General features: G+C 44.9%; 1 protein-coding gene across 6 annotated transcripts in view; it reads left to right on the top strand.

Moving 5' to 3' along the window:
- ST3GAL5 (ST3 beta-galactoside alpha-2,3-sialyltransferase 5) overlaps positions 1 to 15,532 on the top strand; it is a 49,930-nt gene extending 34,398 nt beyond the window's left edge. For 3 of the 6 annotated variants that reach the window (XM_023251836.2, XM_023251838.2, XM_019827531.3), the window contains 4 exons: positions 3,548 to 3,891; positions 7,678 to 7,864; positions 9,589 to 9,747; positions 14,137 to 15,532. In XM_023251836.2, the coding sequence (XP_023107604.2) occupies positions 3,548 to 3,891; positions 7,678 to 7,864; positions 9,589 to 9,747; positions 14,137 to 14,385 (939 nt within the window). In that variant the 3' untranslated portion in view covers positions 14,386 to 15,532. Of the gene's footprint in view, positions 1 to 3,547; positions 3,892 to 7,677; positions 7,865 to 9,588; positions 9,748 to 13,094; positions 13,169 to 14,136 lie in introns of all 6 variants that reach the window. The other 3 variants (XM_023251839.2, XM_045054518.1, XM_045054517.1) reach the window with 2 other exon arrangements.
- The last annotated feature ends 11,020 nt before the right edge of the window (positions 15,533 to 26,552 follow it).

Raw genomic sequence — 26,552 nt, 5'->3', positions numbered from 1 at the left:
TCTGTGGCTGCATTGGGCTCCTACCCAGGTTTGGTGAGCTCTAGCCCCAAAACCCTCCTCCAACCTCAGTGCCGTGCCCTGTCCTCGACGTAAAGGACTAAAAGAGAACATTGCCTTTTACTAAGAATTATGCCATTTACTTCTATTTGGAGGACCATTATCCTAAAAAGTCTGCAGTAGAAATGAAAGCAGAGACTGCCGAGGAAAATCACTTTGATTTTTTAAATACCCTTCAGTGAATTTTCACATTGTGGTTTTCCATGGCAAGTCGCCACCTCCCTGACAGTCGGAACTACCAGATGTCTGTTTATTCTTAGCTGTGGGCAGCCGGCAAGCTCAGCCTGGAAGACGGTTAAAACACCGAAGCCCTCATTTCCACGCCTTGATTTGAGAGAAGCGGGAGTTTCTGTATCTTTTCGACAGTCGCCAGTTCTCTGCTTCCCAGTGGTCCTCCCAGTGTCCTTCCCAGTGGGTGAATGCCAGCCAGACCCCTCTGCGTCCGTCTGTCCTTGCCTGCTCTGGCTTCCAGCTCTGGAGCTTTCTGCAGCAGGGCAGGGGAGGGTCACAGCCCCTTCTTTCATCACGGCTCTGGGAGGCGAGGTTCTCCTCCCCGGGCTTTTCTCATTCGAGCTGTGGAGGAGGTGGGGGAGAGGCTGGAACAGCTTCTGGTTAGAAGAAATGGTCCCAGGGGCTTTCTCGGGGCCTGTCCACACCTCTAAATGAGGTGAAACGAAAGGAACAGAGGAACTGCTATCGCCGCAGACATTGCCGGTGGCGTTCAGAGCATGTGCGCGCCCGGGGCGGATGTAATCGCACCCGCCGTGAGTGAGGGCAGGCGCAGTCCCCGTCACAAGGTGATGACTAGGCCTTGTCCTCTGCCCCCGGTCTAGACAATTAAGTCTGAAGCCTCAAGTGGAGCTCTTTGCCAGAACGGAAATGGAACGAAGTTTCACTCCTTCCAAATGAAACTTTTAAAGAGAAAATTTGGCAGCTCAGGAGAGCCGAGCCCAGGTTTCTGGCTTGATCACCTACTTCTCTTTCCAGTCATGAGCCCATCACTAGTCTGCTCGGGGTTTTTTCGGGCACTTCTCAGAGGTCCATTTCTATCCTAGGAGATCTGCAAAACCAGATGCTTGACATGTCAGTTTGGCCTTTTGTCCTCTAAAACTTGCTGTTCACAACCCTCAGGCCTGGGGTCTAGAGTCAGATGTGTGTGGTCTGTGTGGCTTGTCTGTTTGCCCTGCCCCCGCTGGTGGGGTGTTAAGTCCCTGCTGGGTGCAGAGTGACGTGGGCTTGGCAGGCCTTCCTTCCGGTGCTACTCGGGGTCACGACTGGTCCTTGCCTGGCTTTCCTGCCGATTCCTCACGAAGATGCCAATTCGTCTTTAAACCCTTGTTCTCAGTGGTGGTGTTTATGTGCTGCTCTTTGCGGACAGAGGCTGTGGTTTTAGGAATTGGGGAAGTAATCGGACCAGGTTAGCACACCAGCCCAGCCCTCTTACTGGCCATGCCTCCTTGAGCCCACACAGTGAAGGTACTGACGGCCATTGTGTGAGGTGTCAGAGATCTAGCGACAGGCCGAGGCAGTGGCTGGCATAATGTATGCAGCAACATCTGTGCTCAGAGAATGTCACTTCACCTTTTTAGAAACAGGGCCGCATCTCAAGATGTAGACAGTGTACTCTTCCCAGATGCTAATAACTTTTTGAAGCTGTAATTTAAAGGGGGGGGGGCTTTTGCTATAGTAAGATAGAAGTTTTTCTACAAAAAATTATTATACAAAAATTAGACAATAAAAATAACAAGCCTCTGAGGAAGAACATAGTTGAGGCAAACATTTAAAATTATATACAACAGGGGCGCCTGGGTGGCTCAGTCAGTTGGGTCTCTGACTTCGGCTCAGGTCATGATCTTGTACTCTCTGAGTTCGAGCCCCACGTTGGGCTCTGTGCTGACAGCTCAGAGCCTGGAGCCTGCTTCAGATTCTGCCCCTCCTCCTTTCATGCTCTCTCTCACTCGCTCGCTCTCTCAAAAATAAATAAACATTAAAAAGTTTAAAAAATAAAATAAAATTATATACAACAATAATGATCCTCATAATAGTATGGACGCAGTTCAAAAGACATGTTCAGTCCTAAAAATAAATATCCCAGCAAATCTAGGACACCATACATGCATGCACATATGTGTTTGTATGTGCGTGTGAGTGAGAAGATAGCTTGGTGGGAGGAGGGGTAAGGCAGAGCCAAGGCTGCTGAATGTGGAGATAAGGACAAAAAGTACAGCAATGAGGGAGAACTTCCTGCCAAACAGTTTGGAGGCAGAATTTGGCCAGACTGAGCCAAGAGGAAAGACTGGGACGAATGGCCCTTTGTCCCATGTCCTTCCGTGGGTTGCTGCATTCATCTGGGCTAGAGTATTTGGCATTCAACAGTCGTTCATTATTTAAAAAAAAAAATTTAATGTTTATTTCTGAGACAGAGACAGAGCATGAGTAGGGGAGGGGCAGACAGAGAGGGGGACACAGAATCCGAAGCAGGCTCCAGGCTCTGACCTGTCAGCACAGAGCCCGACGCCAGGCTCTAACTCACAAACCGCGAGATCATGACCTGAGCCGAAGTCAGACGCTCAACCAACTGAGCCACCCAGGTGCCCCAACAGTCGTTCCTTATTGAGGCAAAGCATTAATGTGCAAGGAAAATTGTATACAAAACCAAGGCCAGCTACGTCTATGTTGACGTGACATTATTCCCTGCTTACATGTAGAATAACTTGCATTTCAGACTGTATGAAGCTCATTGCCCCAACTGGTAGGTAAATAAGCCTGTTTCTCATCTCACTAGACAGGAACCTAAAATATGAGATTTTTTTAAAATGTGGTAAAAATCACATAAAATTTACCATCTCAGCCATTTTTAAATGTGCAATATGGTGCTGTTAAGTATATTCACACTGCTATGAAACAGATTTCTAGAACTTTTACATCTTGCAAAACCTAAACTCTGTGCCCATTAAACAGTAGCTTCCCACCCGCCCCTCTCTCAGCCTCCAATAACCAGCGTTCTACTTCCTGTTTCTATGAATTTTAGTACTATAGAGATCTTATGGAAGTGGAATCGAACAGTATTTATCCTTTTGTGACTGGCTTATTTCACTTTGTATAGTGTTCTCAAGGTTCATCCATGTTGTAGCCTGTGTCGGGCTTTTATAAAACATGAAATACTTCAGAGTATGTATTTCACCCCACATTTATTTTAGGAACAAGGGCAGGCTAGGGGTAGGAGGTGGGGGTATGAGGACATGCTTTCCTTGTATAATGAAGTAGATATTGTTGAGTTTATCTCCTTGTTATGTGATTCTCTCAGGTTTTTTTCTTTAAGTTTCTGACCACAAATTAACTCTAAAAGGGAGATGTTTTGTGCTGAAAGACAGTAATCTACGGGGAGCTTTATCAGACATCCCAGGACACAGTGTCATCTGTAAGAGGGTATTTCTGATGCCTGAGAGGTTTTTTTTTTTAAACTCAGCCTGGTGTGATTTCATTCCAGAGAGCTCAGAAATATGCTCAGCAAGTCTTGCAGAAGGAATGCCGACCGAAGTTTGCAAAGAAGTCCATGGCGCAGTTGTTTGAGCACAGGTACAGCATGGACTTACCGCCTTTCGTGAAGGAGGCCCCCAAAGTGAATGAAGCCGAGTACAAGTACGATCCTCCTTTTGGATTCCGGAGGTTCTCCAGCCAAGTCCAGAGCCTCTTGGAGATATTGCCTGAGCACGACATGCCTGAACACTTAAAAGCAAAGAGCTGTAGGCGTTGTGTGGTTATCGGAAGCGGCGGGATACTGCACGGACTAGCACTGGGCCATGCCCTGAACCAGTTTGATGTTGTGATAAGGTACATGGGTTCACCTCTAAAGTTCAGTTCACTGCTGTTGGTGTAGTGCCAGCGACAGTGAGGGGTGCAGGAAGTGCTGCAGGCCCCTGCCTGCAGGGGATTTACTGCTTGAGGAGTTGAAACACAAACCTGAAATGATTGGATGCCCCCAAACTGCGCCGTATCGACCCTAATATGGCAGAACCTTTACAGAGGAGGTGAGGTTTGGAAGACTGCGTAGATTCAGGAGGAAGCCTGGGTGAGGCAGAGCCAGGAAGTGGACGTGGTGTTGGGGGGTGAGCTAGTGAGATGCCTGGCTTCGGGGAGCAGGGCTCGGTGTAGGTGCACCCCACGAGCAGTGCTGGAGGGATCGTGGGAGCACACAGTCTGAACTCCGCTCATCCTAGATTCTCTCTGGTTTAGCCGGCTGAAAATTGTTTTCCTGATCGTAAAAGTAAAATGTGCTCATTCTTGAAGATTAAAAAAAAAAAAAAAAATACAGGAAAATGTAAGAAAGAAAATAACCACTCATAGCACAAATAACCAACCACTATTAATTTGCTGTGTTTTTTCCACTTTTGTTCTATACACGTACTAATGAGTGCATTTATATCCTTATAAAGTATTTTGCTTTTTTAATCTAATATTATGAACAGTTTCTGAGGTCATTAAATATTTCTTAGAAAATTAACTCTTCCAAGTACTTACTGTTCCTCTAAATGAGAGTATCAGAAGTTATTTAGCTGTTCTATTGTGGACATTTAGAATTTTTCAGTTTCTTTGTTATTGTGAAAATGCCTTGCACATTCTCATACTTATGTCTTTATCTCTGATTATTTCCTTTCCAAGAATTCTCAGAATTGTTGGCTTAAAGATACTCGAATATTTTTAAGGCTCTTGATACATTTTGATAAATTCTCCCCATCTGAAGGATGTGTAGAACCAGGAGCACGATGCATGCTGGGCCTTCATCAGATTTGTTCAGCAGGAGCGTGTGGATTTGACCAAAGGCAGGGCAGGCGAGGGCTGGGGACTGGGTGTCGAGTTTGTAGTCCGTGCACGCAGTGTGCGGGCCTGGTGTGAGGCAGAAAAAGTGGAAATGGAGACTGAAGAATCAAATCCGGGAGATATATTGAGAAAGTAAATTGGGGGACTTCCTGACAGCTTGACAGTTAATGGTAAGGGATGCCAGGATTTCTAGTCTGGGGTCTCAGGTGTTAGCAGAACTGCTGTCAGAAGCGGAGTAGTTGGAGAAAAAAAATCTCTGGTTAGTGAGGGAGTATAACAAGATCCATTTCAGATATTTTGAGTCTAAAAGTGATATGTTCACATAATGCCTTTGTCCCCAGTAGCTGTGATCTCAGGCAAGTTTCCTAACTGTCCTGTGCCTCTGTTTCCTCATCTATAGATGGAGGAAATAATAGTATGTACCTTATAGGCTTACATAAAGACAAAATGAGTTCACAGGTGTAAAGCACTTAGAACTTAGGGTAAAGCATTTAGTGTCGGGCTTGGGGTAAAGGCTCAATGGATGTTATTAGCAGCTCTGTTTGGAGAATTTGTAGGATAGACAGGGGCTCTGGAGGAGAGGACAGGGGGTGTAAAGTGTTTGTGGGAATGAATCAGACTTTTGTAAGAGCCAAGATAGAAGAAATAGTTAAGAATCTAGATTTGTTTTTTCTTAATGTTTTATTTATTTTTGAGAGACTGAGCACAAGCAGGGGAGGGGCATAGAGAGAGGAAGACACAGAATCCGAAACAGGCTCCAGGCTCTGAGCTGTCAGCACAGAGCTGGACACGGACTTGAACTCATGAGCCGTGAGATTATGACCTGAGCTGAAGTTGGACACTTAACCAACTGAGCCACCCAGGAGCCCCAAGAACGTAGTTTTAAGGCAGAAGAGGTGCCATGGGCCCCAGCGGCCAGAGAGCAGGAATGGTGTGAGGTGGGGGGGGAGGGGCAGGAGTGGGGCCTCGAGGGTTATAAATGTTGGGGTGAAGAAGGATATAGCCCCTGCCTTTCATTGGATGCTTCTGTGTGCCAGACACTACCTTGTCTGCTTTAGATGTTCTTGTTCCTCAGTGGAGCCATCACTGTTGGCATCATAGATGAGCACCTTGAGGCACTGCAGGGCCCAGGGTCCGGGCCAGACACGAACAGTCCACATGCAGGGTATGAGGCTTCCAGAACCTAATCCCCGGTCCTGCGTGATCAGCTTAAAGATGCGTGCACAGGCAGCACTGGGGAGGCAGACGGGACCCCATGCCCATCTACTGGTCCGTAACTGGGATACAGGAAGAGAAGAAGAGAGAAGCCAGGAGTTGCAGGCAGTGCACACTCTGGGCCAGAGTAGAGGTGTGGCGGGAGTGAAGGGTAGCCCTGGGCTGGCCTTGCAGAGCAGTGGGATTTGGCTCTTCAGGGAGGAGGTAGGTGGGGAGATCTTAGGTGTGGAGCCCCCCACCCTGGCAGGAGGAGGGAGAGGCTGGGAGAGTGGGAAAGGGGTTGGAAGGTGGCCCGATGCCCAGTGGTGGCCCACACATCACCAGACTGGGGAACAGGGACTTCATGTATGGGCATTGGGAGGCCACTGAGTGCTGGGGATAGAGAAAGGGTTGCTTAGCCTGATGATGAGGGAGAATATCAGTGAAGAAGCCTTTGGAGGTTAACTTTTTGGTTTGAAACAATTTCAAATTTAACAGAAAAGTTGCAGGAATAGTACAGAGAACTCACATTCACCCTTCCCCCCAGATTCTCCAACCTGTAATGCTTTATCACATTGCTTTATAATTCTCTCTCTCTCTCTCTCTCTCTCTCTCTCTCTCTCTCTCTCTCTCTCTCTCCCCCGTTACTCTTCCGAACCCTTTGATAGTTGCAAATATCAAGCCCCTTTACCCCTAAACAAGTCAGTGTGCATTTCCCAAGAACAAGGGCATTCATTCTATTATAGAACTGCAGAACCACGGAACAATGTTGAGAATCAGGAAATTAACATTGATAAAATTTGGACCCTGTCTACATCCTTATCCAGATTTCACCAGCCACACTGATAATGTCCTTTATTTTAAAATAAGAAATGGGACAAAATAACCACTTCAGGAGCATGCCTTGCATTTAGTCATCGTGTCTAATAATATCTTATGATAATCCAGAGGTAGGTATCAGATCTAGAAGAAGTGGCAGCGGAATAGAGAAGGAAGTTGGGATACAGGTGTGATAATACAGGGGAAGAACCAGACAGACATTTTTTGAGATTACAAAACTCTTTAACTGGGTCAGTTTGCTTTCAAAAGAATTCTTACAATTTGCCCCCAAACAATGAGCCTGGTAAGAGCCTTTGTTGATCTGACAGTTGTAAGTGTCCCAAATCCTTGCTTTAAGGATGCACCTGGGCCTATTGCCCTCCTTGGTCCTGACCCTGTCAGTCTAAGTGTGGTTTGTGTCTGCCTTGCCCTGGTTTCTAGGTTTCCTTTCTGCTTATCTTTTTGAATTCCTAGCAAGAACCCCTCATATCTGAACACAGTGGGAAGCCTTCAAGGCAGCATCACTGGTGCCCAGAGAAAGCCTAAAATATAATATGTTGGGTTAGCTTGAAATGGCAGGACTACATGGGATTGCTTGACATTCAGAGTTGAGGTATGGGTGTCCCTTAGGGACGCAAGGCTGCTGGGAGGGATGCCTTCCTCCAGACCCACAGCTCACTCCCAGTCCTAAAAATGCGGGGGATGCAGTGCAGGGACTTTGTATGATATGATAAGAGGGTTGATGGCTTGCTTTGTCAATTTATCTTTTCCTTTTTATTTAAATAGGTTAAACAGTGCACCAGTTGAGGGATATTCAGAGCATGTTGGTAATAAAACTACCATAAGGATGACTTACCCAGAGGGTGCGCCACTGTCTGACCTTGACTATTATTCCCATGACTTGTTTGTTGCTGTTTTATTTAAGAGTGTTGACTTCAACTGGCTTCAAGCAATGGTGAAAAATGAAACCCTGGTAAGCACTAGAAACTCAGCCATCTAGTATTCTTTCATAAGAAGTGGAGGGGTCTCTAAGTGTAATTACAGACTTTTGTTTTTTAAACAAACACAGTGGCATACATACAGTTGACCCCTGAACAGTGTGGGTTCGAACTGCGTGGGTGCACTTATGCACAGATTGTTTTCAGTAAATGCAGTATAGTATTGTAAATATACTTTGTCTTCCTTAAGATTTTCTTAATAACATTTCCTTTTCTCTAGCTTACTTTACTGTAGTAATATAATACATAATACATATAACATACAAAAGATGTGTTAATCGACTGTTTATATTATCAGTAAAGCTTCTGGTCGACAGTAAGCTCTCAGTAGTGAAGCTTTCAGAGAGTCCAAAGTTATCTGTGGGGGCACCTGGGTGGCTCAGTCGGTTAAGCGTCCGACTCTTGATCTCAGCTCAGGTGTTGATCTCAGGGTTGTGAGTTCAAGGCCCCCATTGGGCTCCACGCTGGGCATGGAGCCTACTTAAAAAAAAAAAAAGTTATATGTGGATTGCAACTATGCAGGGATAGGGTGGTGGTGCCCTAACCCCCACATCATTCAAGGATCAACTGTACTTTTGTGGTGTCTCTAAAATAACTACTCCCTTTGTAGAAACGCATCAGTACTCCTTGTTGAGAATTACTTTCATAATTTAAGGTTAAGTCACATGTAGAAACTGTGATCATTACTTAAATGGGAAAATCAAGTTTTGAACCAAAATTGTTACTAGTGATCACCTACCTTACTCACCAGACTTGAGTTTACATGCCTTTTGGCTAATCGAGAAATTAGACTTACTTGGATGAGTATAAACCACTGTGGAGGATTTTCAAAAGAATATATACAAAACCTTTGAGGAATATTCCCAAAGAGATTCTCTAAAAATGCTCTGATAGGTGGTCCCCTTGTTGGAGGAAATTCACAGAATTCTAAAGGGGCAGATGTTGAGGAAATGGCCCTCACTTGGTCATATTCCCTTTTGTTTGTTGTAATAATTGATCACATTACTTTATGGTCCTACCCATGATGCTGAAATAGATTCCAGGAGCCCACTATCTATATACACACACAATTAGCCATCTGCAAAATTAATAGGATATATTACACTTTTCACATAAGCTCCATGTGATGGAGAATTTGTATCTGCAAAGCCTGATTTTGCATAGGTTATGATCTGGACTTTCTGTTGTGTAGAAGTCGACCTAGTTGGAAGATGAAGCACCTATGAAATAACTTTCAGTTACCAGAAGACTTCACAGGACTAGACAGATAGAGCAAAGCCATGGAGAGGACGCAGGGTGAGGGCCTGGTCAGAGTGGGTCACTCGGACACTTAATACCCTTAAATAGGATCTGTTCACCTGGTCTTCCCAGGGACAAACGATGCCTTTCAATCCTAAAAAGGCTTACCATCTCAGGTCATTCCCTGTGGAATTTCCTCCCCATGGAAACCAGAGCCGACGCTGCCCTTCGTCCTCTTGTCCAACACCACATTCGTAAATCAGGTCCTTTGGGGTGGCTACTTTGAGTTGGGTTCTTGGATTCGCATAGATCTCGGTGACTTTGCTGTCGAATGCAGCAGACAAGCCCACATGGGGTCACGCCATAACTCTGGGCTGATTAGCAGGGGTGTGTTCTCACCTGCTGCTGGTGGGATAACCTTATTAAATACCCCTAATGATTGCCTGCCTTCTTTCCTTAGCCATTTTGGGTGCGACTCTTCTTTTGGAAGCAGGTGGCGGAAAAAATCCCACTACAGCCAAAACATTTCAGGATTTTGAATCCAGTTATTATCAAAGAGACTGCCTTTGACATCCTTCAGTACTCAGAGCCCCAGTCAAGGTTCTGGGGCCGAGATAAGGTATTGTTGCAACTGAAAGTTAACTGTTCTTCTCTGTGTTGGAAGGGAGACAGCTGTACAACTTTCACTTGGGCTCAGCTGTATACCCAGAAGAGTCATCCAGTGTAGAAATGTAGTCACTGAGCAGATCGATGCTCCGTGTGTGTTTACTATTCTGCATCTTGACTTCAGGGCTCCTCATTGTTTACCTGGCCTTTCCCCTGGTGACTCCTGTCTTCAGTACAGTCAACACGTTAACACTTAGGCCCCTGGGATATTATTTAAGGTATTCCTAGTCGGTGACTCCATATAACTAACTGCTGGAGGACACTGAAAGACACTTTGGTGGTCTGAAAAGTTCTTTACATTTTTAACTCTGTGCGCTGCTTAAGCGAAAATTGACATGTATCTTCACTTTACATGTGATGGTAAATAAAGTTTGCCCCCCAGAGCAGTGCTTTTCAGTTGATGCTTGGGTCTCATCCCACACTTTCTGCTTAATTATTCTGTGTGGTGGTCTGTACATTGGGACTTTCAAAGCTCCCTGGGTGATATTATTTTGCAGCCTAATTTGAGATCCTTTGCACTATATTGGCTGTTCACTGCAGTAGGGATTCTTTACCCGCATTTAGCCTGTGCTGCCACCAGGGAGGTGGCAATGGCTTTATCACCTATTTCTTTATGATCCGAATAGCTAAGCCTGTGTCTTTGAAACACTTTTTTAAAAGCTGGAAATCACAGCTTTAAAAATCGTTTTGTCTTTTTTTTGAGAGTGAGAAAGAGTGCAAGTAGGGGAGAGGGGCAGAGAGAGGGAGAGAGAGAGAGAATCTCAAGCAGGCTCCACATTCAGTGCAGAGCCTGAATCAGGGCTTGATCCCACGACCCTGGGACCAAGACCTGAGCCAAAAATCAAGAGTCAGACACTCAACCGACTGAGCCACCCAGGCACCCCTTCCTTAAACAAACTTCCGAGCAAAATCTCCCTATATGAAGGAAAGCAAGAAATTTAGAAATGGGGGCCAGTGCCGCTGCTCACACTGAGAGCCTGAGATACTGCCCAGGAGATACCTGGGGTTGGTCAGGGTCACAGTTTGCAAACATTGAGCTAGGCTCTTAGATGTGGTCAACCAATAGGCAGATGAGCAGACTCTTCTGTTTGCCCTATGAATCAAATTGTAATTAAAAATGTTCTTTAAAACACCTATGTAAACTCTAAAAGAAGAATTCTGTGTTTCATAGGAAAAACAAATACCTAAATAGGCTCCTTCAAACAAAAACCCAGTTCTTTACTGTGATTGGTAACAGCTAACCCCAACTCTGGCTCCAGCCCCAGGCTTGAGCCATGAACACAGCTGAAGCTCTTCCCTTGGCAGGCTGCCATTTTTCTCAGGCGTCTGCCCTCTCGGGTGCTTTCCTGCCCTCCCATCCCTGGGGAGGACCACGTAGTTTCTGCCCACTGCAGGAGCATGGCCAGGACCAGTCTTTCTGGTCAGAAAATGGTTCCTTTTTCCCTCGCAGAGGATAGTGGCCCTGCCCCTTGGCAGCAGCTGTCAGGGTCCATGATCCGGTTCACTATAGAATAGGTTGCTTTAGCTGCTCTTGCCCACATGGGAGCACATTGGTTCCCCCATAACGTGTACTTAAAACTTTTAGCCTGTTAGCATCAATTTTTTTTTTAATTTTTTTAACGTTTACTTATTTTTTGACAGAGACAGAACATGAGTGGGGGAGGGGCAGAGAGAGAGGGAGACACAGAATCCGAAGCAGGCTCCAGGCTCTGAGCTGTCAGCACAGAGCCTGACTCAGGGCTCAAACTCACAGACCGAGAGATCATGACCTGAGCCGAAGTCGGATGCTCAACCGACTGAGCCACCCAGGTGCTCCTGTTAGCATCAATTTTAACAAAGCAGTTAAAAAAAAAAAAAAAAAAAAGACTTACATAGACTTTGGCGAGATTCTTAAGTTATGAAGAGGTTTTACTATAAATATATTCAAGTATCTTTCAATACCTTTCGATTTCTCTATCTTCTCAACTGCCCTGTTTCTTTATTAAATTCCATCATATTTTTTAGACATAGGCAAATGCTCATTTGTGGTTTGTGTAGATTTTTATTGAAGAAGTAACCTTTCAAAAATGAGCAGATTTACTTCCAATAAAATATGAAATTACTGAACAGCAAATGGTATCAGAAACAAAGTTAGAACATAGAATAAGTGGGGGAAATTTTATCATATGTATGATAGTAAATACTCTCAAAGTACAGAATGATCTTATTACAGCAAAAAGAAAAGATGGGCCAATTTAAAAAATGAGGGAAAGATATGAACAGACATTTCACAAAGGAAGAAATTTATACTGCCAAGGAGTACATGATAAAATGTTCAATTTCACCAGTAATCAAATAAAAGTACATTAGAGCCACAATGACATTTTTTTCCTATTTTCTTAGCAAAGATTTAAAAGCTTGATAATGTCCTTGTTTGGCAGGAATACAGATAGAATTATAAGTTGGTACTTTTTCTGGATGGTATTTTGGCAGTAGATATCAGCTTTAAATGTGAATAGTCTTGACCCAGCAATTTTACTCTAAAAAATTTTATTATAAGAAAATTAGAGGGTTACGTGGCTGGCTCTGTCAGTTGAGCATCTGACTCTTGATTTTGGCTCAGGTCATGATCTCATGGTTTGTGGGATTGAGCCCTGCATGGGGTTCTGCACTGGCAGCATGGAGCTTGCTTGGGATTCTCTCTCTCCCTCTCTCTCTCTGTCCCTCTGCTTGATCATGCATGCACTCTCTCTCTCGAAATAAATAAATAAAAACTTTAAAAAATAAAAATAATAATGTGTGTACAGAGATACATAGGGAAAACCTTGAAAATAGACAACAAACTGTTTGCATTGTCAGGAACTTCCTCATACATAGGCCCTTCCAGCAGACAGGGAAGTCTGCTGGATTAAGAGGTATGATCTTAGGGGATATGTTCTGTAGGTAACATGCTCTGAGTGGTTTTTGCAGTCAAATGCTCTACCCCTCTGAGTGTTTTTTGATAGTTTCTGAGTTTCTCTCCATATACTTGCCCCTATGAGCAGTTGACTTCATACACTCCTTCTGTAAACCCTGATTGAGTTTTCCCGACCTGCTAGGTGCCACGCTGGCCACAGGGTAAGACAGGACACTGCCTTAGGGTCTTATGGCTAAACAGCAGAAAGTCTTCCTTTGGGTTAATTTCTCTTGAATTCAGTGACTGTTGAGTTTCTTTTTAATGAGTGACGTAGATGCAACACACCAAGGAGCAAGAGGTGGCTTTTGACAAATGATGAGCTTAGTAGACGCTCCTTAATCCTGATTAAACTATGAACTCTGAAGGGTTCGCTGTTGTTCCAGTTTACGGAAAAGGAGAGTTGTTTCTGGAAGCCACAGACGCAAGTAGGATGAACAAAGTAGGTATATTTATTTACATGAAAACCCATGCAACAGAATGTCATTTGCAGGTCAGCAGTGGCCTTCGGCTAGTGCTTAGACAGCTTAAGGCTTTCTGTATTTCTCTCTGCCCTGTGTACTGTCTTCACCCAAAACTGGGACAGAGATACAGAAAGCACGATTCCCGATTTGCAAGTGGAAAGATGGTGGACAGGAGGGTGGCAGAGTGGCGATTCAGTCGGAATCCAGAATGGTTCAGACATTTGGCACACTAGGCCAAAGTCCATAGGATAACGTTTTGGGAGGAACAAATGTGGAGACCCTTAACTGGGGCCTAAAAATTGCCCAAATCGAGGGTGGGCAGAACCTGGCTTAGCAGCTATACATGTGAAAAATGACCTGGAAGTGTTTTATTTGCCAGGAGTGTTGGTCTTGGGTGGGAGGCAGCTTCAGATAAGCAGTGAACTCAGTCTTCACTGGCAAGAACTGAGGCTGCTGTGTTCTCTGGCAGAGACTGTCCACAGGAGCCCGCAGGGAAGGGCCCAACTCCAGAAACAGGTCCCAAGAAAGATTGTGGAAGGTCCTGTGACCACTGATTCCAGAGCGGACAGACCTTCTAGATACCTAGACCTTCTAGATACGTATCGTGTAAGAAAAGAAATGAACTTGTTTTTGCAGTTCCGGTCAGTACCTGTAGGACCAGTAGGTAGAAGGCTTAGAAGGAACACTGTTTAGCTTGGTACAGTAACTGCCAAGCTACCTCTTGGTGGTGTGTGAAAAGTGTCCACATCACAGACCATGTTTTAGAGTGTAAATCCCTGACTTGGGCAGGAAGTCCGACTTCAGGATTCTGGGATCTGTAAAACCATGTCATGTCTAAACTTGCGGCCCCCAGAGCAGCCTGTGTTACTCTGCAGAGCATGGATAGCCCTTGGAAATCAATGAATTGTGCTCCTAAGCCTTGTTTTGTCTTTTCCTTTTTTTTCAGAACGTCCCCACCATTGGTGTAATTGCTGTTGTCTTAGCCACACATCTGTGTGATGAAGTCAGTTTGGCAGGCTTCGGATATGACCTCAATCAACCCAAAACACCTTTGCACTACTTTGACAATCTCTGCATGGCTGCCATGAACTTTCAGACCATGCATAATGTGACAACAGAGACCAGGTTCCTCCTAAAGCTGGTCAAAGAGGGCGTGGTGAAGGACCTCAGCGGAGGCATCCATTGTGAATTCTGAACACAGAGAAACCTCACTTGAAAATGCAGCTCTGACTCTGAAGGCTGTTTTTCCTAGCCTTCTTGATCCATTTCATCCTGCAAATACTTTGAAGTGCAGCTGGTGTTTTTAACTTTTAATTTAAGAAAAAAAAAGTTTAGCTCTTCCCACTTTGCCCCCCCCCCCCACCTATTTATTTGAGGTCAGTGTTTTTGCACAAACTTTTGTAAGTTAATTTTGAGAATTGAATGGGAAAGACTTTTCAAAGAGACTTGTATGTAATGATGTTTTATTGAATTTTAAGAACGTTATTTAATTTGTAAAAACTCTGTCCATGTCTACTGCACACAGAATACCGGGTAATTAAGTGGAAGGAGAATGGAGGTCACTCCTTTGATGAGAGTCCTGAATGCCTGATTCTGGTTCCTTGTTACTGTTTGGTAGGACAGATGTCGGGGGCACTTCCAGGATGATGTGCTCAGTAGCTAAACCACTAGTCCTGGTTTGGCCATGCTGCTGCGTGAGGCCTGGGTCAGTTGGAGAAGTTCACGGTCCCTTTCTGTTGTCGGGTCTGCCTTCTGTCAGAAGACTTGCAGGAAACAACCAGGGGAAACAACGTCCGTGGTCGGGGAGGGACACAGAAGACATTTTCTAGGTCTCCTGCATTCTCTGAAGCCACCTTAGGCTACAGAAGCCACCGCCTTCCCTGAAATGATGACAAATCTTGAATTTCTTGAGGCTTTTTTTTTTACTGCCCTTCCCAAGCACTTCAGCGTTAACCTGAGGTGTTCCACTGTCTGCCTGAGGTGGCTTATCAAAATTAGGGTATAATCTTTGTTATCCAGAGTTATAGAAGAATAAACCCTTTCCAAGAATAATCATGTCTTCTGAAACACTAAAATAAATTGCCTATTTAAAAAAATTTTCGGGGGGACGCCTGCACGGCTCAGTTAAGTGTCTGACTCTTGATGCCCATAGGTACGTGAGATCAAGCCCCACTTGGGATTCTCTCTCCCCCCCTCTCTGCCCCTCCCCTGCTCACACTCCCACTCTCTGTCTCAAAGAAAACATCAACTTAAAAAAATTTTTTGTCATGCCTACCTGGCAGTGTGTTCCAGATAGTGTGCTAAAAATTTTTAAAAAGAATTAAAAAAGAAGCTTTTGAGGAGCTCCCACAGTCTACTTAATTTGAGTCTCAAAAAAAAAAAAAAATGTCTGTAATCTGCCTGAAATGTCCTTGGTGGCTGCCAGGTGGGGACCTCAGTGTGGGATGCTGGCAGTGAGTGACAGAGGGACTGCATCCCAGACAGCACAGGGACTGCTGGAGAGATGTTGAGTGGCGAGGGGCCGTGGCTTCCTCCCAGAGAACAGGCTCATTCCAGCTTCTGTCTGTTAATTGGTCCTGTCCTTGTCATCAGAAGATCTGCATCTAGTGTGCTCCCTCCCTGCCACATCTGGGTTCTCATTTCTCCTCTTGCTTCCGCAGCCCGGCCGCAGTTGTGACGCCCAGCCCCTCTGTATCTTTGCATCTGCCGCGACCGCGTGCAGGGGGAGGGGCCAGTCCTAACAGACAGGCACCCTTGGATTTCCAGGGCCCTGGGGTCAAGCTTGGAGCCGCCAGCATAGCAAAATAGTAACTCTCTGGGTGGGAGACTGAAAATTTTCTATGGGTTTTGCTTTCTATTTTATCAAATACTGTTTAAGAGGAACTGCTTTGAAATTTTCACCAGCTAAATGACTTAGCTTTGAAAATTGAGACTCGGGAAGATGGTCCACGGCTGTCCTGTGTGACCCAGGTAAGGCCAGGCCTATACCACCCATCTCCAGCCCCTCATCCTCCAGGGGCTACTTGAAGCCTGAATGTTTTTTTTTTTTTTTTAACAATTTAACAAAAGCCAGAGTTTGGAACCTCCTTAGACACCTTTCCCAGCGTTGTGAGCACTTGCGCACGGGCCCCTGTGGATTCGTGTCCCACTGCCCTGCAAGGCTGCTGGGAGGTGTGTAGTTCCACGCCCAGCACTTGGCCAGCGTTCGACCACTGTCAGGCCTGGCCCCCTCCCCAACCCTCCCCTGGATGTCCTTTTTTTTTTTTTTTTTCCCAACGTTTATTTATTTTTGGGACAGAGAGAGACAGAGCATGAACGGGAGAGGGGCAGAGAGAGAGGGAGACACAGAATCGGAAACAGGCTCCAGGCTCTGAGCCATCAGCCCAGAGCCTGACGTGGGGCTCGAACTCATGGACCGCGAGATCGTGACCTGGCTGAAGTTGGACGCTTAACCGACTGCGCCACCCAGGCGCCCCTGGATGTCCTTTTTTGTATCCTTACATTGCTTTACCTGTGCCTCCTGCATTTTAATTACTGGCAGAGAGTAAGTGCCCTGAGTGAATAAAAAGGCATAATTTTTTCAAAGACCTTTTATGGAGTCCATCGGCCAATTGGAGTTGATCAGAGACCGTCTTCAAGAACTTCTAGCACTTTGGCATTTCGTTATTTGCTAGAAGTTGCTTCTTGGCTTTGGAGTTACTCCTCCCTTACGCAACCCCATGCACACTCGCTCTTTACACTTCTGGGCACTTCAAGATGTTGGAAGGTGGATCTCTAATAACGGGCTTCACCATGTATGTGCACCCACATCCCTCTTACGTGGCTGTAGTCCTGGCTTTTGAGGCAACTGATAATGACTTCTACATGTTCTGTATTTTAACATACATCTTACTGGAACTTTGGGCCACAGAAAATTTCAGTGAGTTGTATGGTGTGTGTGTGTGTGTGTGTGTGTGTGTGTGTGTGTGTGTGTGTGTGTTTCATCTCCTACAAAGAGCAGATTGTCTCCAGAAACCTAAGCTGGCCTTAGGAAAATGCTTGGGGACTGGATGAGTATCTCCCAATGACGTGTCTCATGTTTTTAGGCAAAGCTCAATTGGGATCTTTTAGACCACTTCATGTATTCTAGGTGTCCCTTTCCCTTCATTGCTCCTTTTGTGTCACGCTGGTTTTCTCATTTCCCAAGAATGTATTAATAAGGCATTGGCAATGTCTGTTTTCACAAATTTGGGGTGTGTCACTTTTTGTTGGGCCCATTAGTTAAGTTGTTAAACCAGCTTTTTTTACTTGACTGCGTTGAACGGTGATGACTTCTTGGCCATCAATGGTCAGTCTGGTTTGTGTGGCAGACAGAGGCTTAGTTGTAAAAAAAAAAAAAAAAAAAAAAAAAAAAAAAAAGTGGCCACACCCTAATATCCTCAGGTTATTAAAGATTTCTAAAACCAAGGACCACTTTGTTTTAGGTGTATTCCAACCCCAGCGCTTTGGGACTTGATAACAAAGGAATTGTTGACTTGGCCTTGCTACAGTCCAACATTGTAAGAAGATTAAGAAATGGTGACTTATTCTCCTCCTTGGCAGGTTTACAGTATCCAAGTGTGGGGTACCTTTTCTTGGGGACACTTCAGGAAGGAAAGGACTAGTTCCTGTGAATTAGCACAAGTCCCTTTGGAATGCAGTGAGGGCGGGTGCCTGGGTGGCTCAGTCCATTGGGCATCTGACTTCGGCTCAGGACAGGATCTCACTGCTCGTGGGTTCGAGCCCCGGGTCGGGCTCTGTGTTGACAGCTCAGAGCTTGGAGCCTGCTTTGGATTCTGTGTCTTCCTCTCTCTCTGTCCACCCCCTCTACCCGACTCAAGCTCTGTCTCTGTCTCTCTGTCAAATATAAATAAACATTAAAAAATTAAAAAAAAAAAACAGAACGCAGTGAGCTTTAAGTAAGCTTGGATAGCCAGCAAGAACTGTATGACACCTGGCCTTCCTTCCATTCACACACATGGTAACAAAATGCTTCTCTTGAACAAAGGACCCTGTGTTTGCTGCCATGGGACCAGTGCCCTCTCCCCAGACCTTTACCCTCCACGAGGGCGTGCCCAGATGACCACACACTCAGCTCTCAGACTGTAGCACAAAGAACAAAAGGAAGCAGATCTCAGTACACAGAGCACACCCGAACACCCATCTGTCTCTGCCCTTTTCCCTGAGGGTCAAGACACCCTGGCCCAACCTCAGCCTTCATTCTGTCTTTGTCCACTTCCCAAGTCACTTTAGACAGCATGGACTTGTATTCTCAAAACATGGCATTTGTCTGTATTTACCTACATCCAACACTCAATATAAGACTGAAGTAAATTGGCAAGGGGAACTATTCATTAAATATACACACTCACATTTTATCGAGTAGAAATTAATGCTCCTCCCCACCCCCAACAAAGGAAACTGCAGTCTTGGTAGTTTCTTTCATTATTGAAATGAGTAGATTTGACCAATTCTCAGTATTAAATTTCAACCCATTTATCAGGGAAAGAAAACATCCATCTTTGGGCTATGGTAGAACACAAGTAAATAACATGCTATGAAATTTAGCTCGAACTTTTTAAAAGCAGATTCCTCCAGCGAACTGTGTCAATAAAACACATGGGAGGGGAGACAAGTTTACAAATTGCCTTCTTCGGGAAGAAGTGATGTGTCAGGTTCTGAGCTGGTGTCCAGCTGCCACCCAAGATGTGGCAGGTGTAGCCGCTACTGCCTTTGTGTAGCTGGAGACGTATTGAAGTGAATTTTCAGAAAATGTGAACATTGGGGCACCTGGGTGGCTCAGTCGGTTAAGCATCTGACTCTTGATTTCAGCTCAGCTCATGATCTCACGGTTCGTGAGTATGAGCCCCCACGTCAGGTTCTGTGCTGACCCTATAGAGCCTGATTGGGATATTCTCTCTCTCTCTCTGCCCCTCACGCTCTGTCTCTCTAAAAATAAATAAATAAAAATGTAAAAAATTATTTAAAAAATGCAAACATTAAAGAAACCGAATATTTACTATTCAGCTCATAGCAGCAATGCTAATGACAGATTATCACCAGAAATTTGTATTCTAAAAGCGATATATTTTCACTCTCCTGTTACCTGACTTAATGTTTTTTGACTTAATCGAAGAAAATTGACTCCAAAAAAAACTGATATTTGAAATGAGTTCATTTAAAATGTTGGTTGGGTCCTTGATATGAAAGACCACGCTAAATTACCAGGCAGTAACATGAATGTACAGATGACTGGGGACAGAGCAGGCACAGTGAGGGCCCACTGAGGGTGATTAAGGACAGTAGTCAGATGGAAAAGTGGTTTTGAATGGACTGTTCTCTATAACATATCAAGATATCCTATCAGGCTGGCTCATTTGGGGTGGAAAGAAACGAACCATCAGCCCTAAAGCAATGAGAATTCGAGAGGACATCTGTAATTAAGTGATAAACTCTCTAGTGACAGAATTTTGTACTTTATTCCATCTGTAGCACCTATAACAAGGCCTTGCCTGTTATAGAATACAGTAAATGGACACAATCACTTTTTCTATATGTAATTGTCTTAGCGATTTAAACGAATCTGAATGTTCCAGAAGCTGAATAGGACTGGTTAGTGGCTATATCCATATCCATACATTGTGGAAAGCCAAGTTTCAAAGACCTACTATGTTATTGTGACTTACGATAAGAAGTATATATTTGATTTTCACCTCTGTTTCTGGCACAGAGTTCCCCAGACCCTTGGAATTTCCTAAGTGTTGAGAATAATGAAGATATTTTGTGTTATGTTAACGACTTGACTTTTGGAAAGCACCTGAGGATGAGGTCACCAGAGGAACCAACCAAGTGATTTCAGTCCCACCCGCTGACCTCTGGGGAGGGTAGAGGGGCTGAAGATTGAGTCATTCACCAATGGCCAATGGTTTAATTGATCATGCCTGTGTAATGAAGCCTCCACAAAACCCCAAAAGGATGGGGTTCAGAGAGCTTCTGAGCTGGCAAACACATGGAGATTGGGGAGAGTGGTGCACCCAGAGAGAGAGGGCATGGAAGCTCCAAGCCCCATCCCCATCCCCTGCCCTATGCATCTATTCCGTCTGGCTCTTCCTGAGTTATATCCTTTTATAATAAACTGGTCTGCTAGTAAGTAAAATGTTTCTCTGAGTTCTCTGAGGCACTCTAAGCAAATCAGTCAACCTCAGGAGAGGCCCTTGGGAACCTCTGATTAATTGGCTGGTCCATCAGAAGTACGGATAACAACCAGGGTCTGGTGACTTGCATCCGGAGTTGGAGAGGTTCACTGGAACCTCCAAGTTGTAGCCAGTGAGTCAGAAGGCCAGGTGACAATCTGAGCTTGGGATTGGCGTCAGAAGTGGGGAGGGTGCTGATAGGACTGAACCTTCAACCTGTGGAATCAGATGCTATCTTTAGCGTCAGGTGGATAGTGTCAGAATTGAGTTAAATTCTCACACACCCTGCCCGTGTCCAGGCATTGCTTGTTAGAGGTGTGGGGAATGCCCTGCCACACACACACACACACACACGCACACACTGAAATTGGGTGCTCAGAACACAAAAGACCTACCGAAGTGTATCAAAGTGTGTTTGTACAGGTTGCTGTTTCAGACTGTAACAGGGAAGCTCCGGGGTCAAAGGTTCTATGTTTTGTAATCAAGGGAGTCATAGTGAGTTTATTATATGGAATTTTGAAAACAAAATAACGTACCTCTATGTATGTGTGCAGGTACATATTTGTCTGCCCCCCCTTTTTTTTTGCTATATGTCATTTACTCTATTAAGATGACTTTTAAAAGACATAATTACTAAAGATCTGATCATTTTGAGTTATTCAGCCCTATCTAAAATAATGGTGGACCAAAGGCCTTCTGACTGAGGCTTTGTTCTGGAGTGGCTTGTCTTCCAGTGTGATGTTCAGTATGAAGAATGAGATTCAAAACACACACACACACACACACACACACACACACACACACCAAACAAGCAAAATTAGATTCTAGTCTAAACTAAGAGTCTTGTTTAAGTGGAATTGGTCACAGCAGTGGCCTTTCCCTCCCCATCTTTTGCCTGTGGTTCACCTATGTCACTTTTCTCTGAAAACTTGACCTAACTTTAAGAACATGAGTGCACTGCAAACCCTGGTATGGGGGGGGGGGGGGGTAAGTGGAGGAGAGGTCATAAGGGACAGATCCCCATCTAACTGCTAACCTCACCTACTCTCCCCACATGGCCACCACTAGTCACGCAGAAGACTGACAGGGGAAGAAGAAATATCTAGCCCAACCTCTGGCTTCACAGACAAGCATTTTCTTTAGGGTTCATGCATAGTGACCAGGCACCCCTCGTCTGGTAGGAAGTCTCAGTTCCAACTCTCCCATCTAGTTAGCAGGTCACATGCCCTGATTTTTACTTTGGACAATATAATCACCACATTTACTGTTTTATATACTTATTCCTAGAGACCTGTTTTGTGTTTCTTCAAGTATTTATCCCAAGATGTTTGGAGTCACTTTTAGAAAGGGTGGCTTCTGACCACTTCCATCTCAGCCTGCAGCTACATCAAAGTCTCTCCAGAATCTTCCCCAGACTGCTCTCCATAAAGAGCTAGCCTTGATTTTCTTCCTCTCTCCCTTCTCTCTGCCCATCCCTCCCCGCTACTTATGTCCTGAGTTGAAAAACGTATTTAAATTTCCTCCAACTAGAAAGAATCTTCCCTTTTCAGGAAGACAGTGAAAATTGAGCTGATCGTCAAAGAGATTCTGACCAGGGGCAGGGGGCAAAGACGACCGCCTTGTTTCTATTTGTCAGATGCCATAACTCTGCAGAAACAAAGGACCGTCCAGTTTTTATTGTCTAATTTCGAATACTCCCAGAATAAGATTTTAAGTATTATTTAAAATTGAAATGTGCATTAGAAGACAAGCTTATTTAGATCATTTTTCATTCTTTAGCCTTTTTGAAGTCTTTATGTAATAGATGCTTGACCTCCTTTATGTAACAAAGTTGTATTTAAGTAGCCCTGCAGCCATCCTGCCTATGCATTGGAGAAATACAAAACTTGTGTTAACACCCACGGATGCAAATTTGTTACAAGAGAGAAAGGAGAGGGAAATATTTTGACGTGTTCATCCTATGAACAAGCAGCCAAAGTTGGTGTATCCACAGGTGAGGCATGGTGGGGTACATGTCCGCCATCAGCTTTGTGGGGCCTGCCATGTTGCTGTCACTGTCTGGCTCAAGGGTCTATGGGCCCCAGCTCTGGGAGAGCTCTGACCAGGTCAGGACAAAGGCCATGCTGAGACCTACCTGCTCCAGATACACCCCCACATTTTCCAAAACTCGCAACTGAAATAGAATCCAATGATCGCTTTACTTTCTTTTCACACGTACTAAAATATACCAGGTCTTGGAACATGGAAGTGAAACTACCTCCGAATGGCCTTTGTGCAGGATGCTTAAATTCAGCAGCTCCGGTTAACCATTCTGGCAAAACATTTGTTCAAACACCGAAACAGTTGCCGCTCTGCCCACGATGCCAGACACACACTCCGGGCTGTATGTGAGTACCCAGCAGGGGTATTTGCCCCGTGGGGCAGGGATACTGCCCCGTGGCACCTGGCACCAGCTCCTCGCCTACTCTGCCAGCATGGCCCCCTTAGTGTCAGTAGCCTTCTAAGAACCACAGCTGGACCCTGATGGGACAGGCTGCAAACAAAATGGACCCTGTCCTACAGCTCGGGAGTTCAGTCTAGAGAAGAAAAGATGTGAAAGAAGTAAATATGACAGAGGCACGTATTAAAGCAAAGGGCAAGTTCACCACGGAGCAGATGAGAGGATGTCAGGGAAGTGAGGAACAGATTGGCCAAGGTGTGGAGGTGCCTAGCACGAAACTTGTTCAGAACGAACCCAAAAGGCAAGTATAGGCTCAGGGTGCAGCTTGTAGAGGCCAGGCTAAGATGAACGTCTGGGTAAAGAGCATTTTGGAGCCACCAGATGCGTTAACTGGGGTGACCTGATCCAACTCATACTGAAAGACGTCATTGTGGCTACAGGTGGAAAGAGGGTGGAGGGCTGTGGGGGACAGAGGACTGGAAACAGAAAGGTTGGGAAAACCAAGGGAGGTGACTTCACTGTTGGCAAGACTGAAAAGTGGGGGGTGCTGGAGGTCTGGGCCTCTTGGGAGACCCCATGACCCTCGGGGTTGCCTTCTGACCCAGGATTCTGCCAGCCACTTTTCTAGATCCTTCTCTGGGGTGTGACTGGAGAGAGCCTGAGACAGGAACCAGGAGGCAGGGAGGTAAACCTACCTCTGTTACGACACCCATATATACCTTGGGGCAAGTCACAGCCCCTCTCTGGGCTTCTCATCTGTTAAACAGGGCATCGGCGGGGCCCCAGCACATTAATTTCTCTTTAATGAAAAGAAAACTGCCAACCCAGAAAAGAGTGGCCATTAGAGTGGGCCACAGCGCCGCCTAGTGTCGATGAGGTGTGCGTGCAGCTCCCAGCGCTGGGCCACGGGTGGAGCCTATTGCTCTGAGGTGTTCAGGCCTGCTGGCTAGAATGCCCCCATCAGTTGCAGAGCACTTCCCCTCTTCAGCGCTGTCTCTGACCACGTCTCCGGCTCCCCTTCGTCCTCCCAGGATTCTGCCCGCCATCCTCTCTCCCTTTCTCACTGTGATCTCTTCCTGTGAGATCATCCACTCCCTTGGTCGAACCACCTGCTTTGATGCAGCCTCTTTTTATTCCATTCCCAGGTCTCCTCCGTATCAAGCCTCCAGAGCCCCAGCCCAGTGTGTCCACTTTCTTCATGGTATTACCTCCTCCCTGGCTACCAGCTAGCCTGGACCTCACACTCCAAAGGCTGAAAATGCTGCACCCCACGCTGAAGCTTTTCCATTGACCAATTTACTTTCTGATAGCTGTGATCACAGGTGCCGTGACTCAGTCCTGTCCAACTGCTGGCGGGTCAGGTGGATTGTCCCTCTGCAGTGTCTCATACACCCAACTTTGTCACTTGTTAAATGGATGGTTTGGAAGAGCGAGGCAGTAGAGCTCCTACAGACCCTGCAGAGCCCACACCACCTTGACACTCTCCTGACCTGCTTGTCTCTGCCTACCCACGGCCCTTGACTCCTCCCTCTGCCATCAGTATAAACCCAACTTGGGTGTTTTTTTTTTTATGATACAAATAATGCATGTCCATTGGGGATACATTTTAACATACATACTCACAGAAACACAAAAATTAAGAAATTAAAATCACCCATGTTCCCATCCAGAGGTACACACTGTATAATGTATTTTTTTCTTAGTTGAATATCTTTGACTACTAGGGAGGCTCAATATTTTTCTGTTAATTGGTCATTTGTATTTTTTCTAAAGTAAATTGCCTATAGCTCTTCGCACATTTTGTGTGTGTGTGGGGGGGGGGATGTTCATTTTTTTCCTAATAATTTCATAGGAACTCTTTATATGTTTAAAAACAGTTTGGTTCCACTTTCCAGGCTGAAAGCATGAGTTGCCGCACGGGGCTCCTCTCCAGTGAAACAAGCAAAGCTAATGAAACTACTAAAAAAAAAGTTTAAGTGTTGTCTGGAAATTATCTTAAGAGCATATAGTAAATGAAGAAAGATCTTTTTCAAGAAAATCTGCTAAAACATGGCAGGAACATCAAGAGTATGTGGTATTTGAGCCACCACGCCTCTCCACCCACCCCACCCCCAACCATCTCAGGTTGACGGAAACTCCATTTCCAGTCGTGTGGCCAAGATAGGCGTCTTCCCCTCTCAGCAATTGATTAAGAGCTATTGTATCTCATCAGTAGGGACAGGCTACCAGCCTTTCTTGCCCCCTTCAACTCTAAATTGAAGAGGTGAGTGTGGCCCAGAGGCTGGAGATTCCTTTCCTCTGCCCAGCCCCTAACCATATGAGGGAGGCTGTACCCTAGGCATGACAGGCCCAGAGTTCGGGGGCCCCAGTCATCCTCACCACAGCTCACTCACCCTATGCTGAGATTTCCTGGTAAGCTGACAGAACTGAGGGGAGAAATTGACAAGTCAACAATAAGAGTTAGAGACTACAAGACCTCACTTTCAATCCTGAGTAGTACAACTGGGCAGAAGATAGACGATTAGATTTCCAAATGCTAAGGAATGAAGTTGGAGCCCTAACTCACACTATACACAAAACTTGCTCAAAATGGATCAATGGCCTAAATATAAGAGCTAAAACAATAAAACTTTAAGAAGAAAACATAAGGGTATATCTTCATGATCTTAGATTTGGCATTGGCTTCTTAGATAAGACATCAAAAGCACAAGCAACAGAAGAAAAAATGGATAAGCTGGATGTCATCATAATTAAAAGTTTGTGTTTTAAAGAACACTATAAAGTAAGTGAGAAGACAATCCACACGGTGGGAGAAAAATTTTTACAAATCATATATTTAATAACAGTCTTATATCTGGAATATGTAAAAAAAATGACTATTATTCAATAATAAAAAGACAAATACCCCAATTTTTAAAATGGGCAAAGGATCTGAATAGACATTTTTCCAAAGAAGATATACAAATGGCCAAAAAGCATATGAAGAGATGCTCAATATCATTAGCCTTCAGAGAAATGCAAATCAAAACCACAACAAGGGACTTCTGTATGGCTCAGTCAATTGAATGTCTGACTCTTGATTTTGGCTCATGTCATGATCCCAGGGTTGTGGGATCAAGCCCTGCATCGGGCTATGCGCTGAGTGTGGAGCCTGCTTAATATTCTCTCTCTCTCCCTCTGCCCCTCCCCGCCCCCGCTCATGTGTTATCTCTCTCAAAACAAAAGCAAGCAAACAAACAAAACCCATAATGAGATACCACTTCACACCCACTAGAATGTCTGTAATAATAATAATAATAATAATAATAATAATAATAAAGGTAATAGGAAGCATTGGCAAGGATGCAGGTAAATTGGAGCCCTCATGCACTGGTGGTGAAAATATAGAATGTTGCAGCCCCTTTGGAAAACAGTCTGGCAGTTCATCAGATGGCTAAACAGGGAGCTATCATATGCCCAGCAATTTCATTCCAAGTGCATACCCAAGAGAAGTGAAAATATATGTCCACACAAAAACTTGTATGTGGATGTTCATAGCAGCACGATTCATTAGCCAAAACATGGAAACAACCCAAATTCTACCAACTGATGAATAGATAAATGCCATGGGGTATATTCATACATCAGAATATTATTTAGCCACAAAAAGGAAAGAGGTATCTGGTAAGGATACAACATGAATGGACCTTGAAAACATTATGCTAAGTAAGA

This window comes from Felis catus, chromosome A3, assembly GCF_018350175.1.
Source record: "Felis catus isolate Fca126 chromosome A3, F.catus_Fca126_mat1.0, whole genome shotgun sequence".
NCBI classification, from domain to species: domain Eukaryota; kingdom Metazoa; phylum Chordata; class Mammalia; order Carnivora; family Felidae; genus Felis; species Felis catus.
This window is presented reverse-complemented; position numbering and strand designations above follow the sequence as displayed.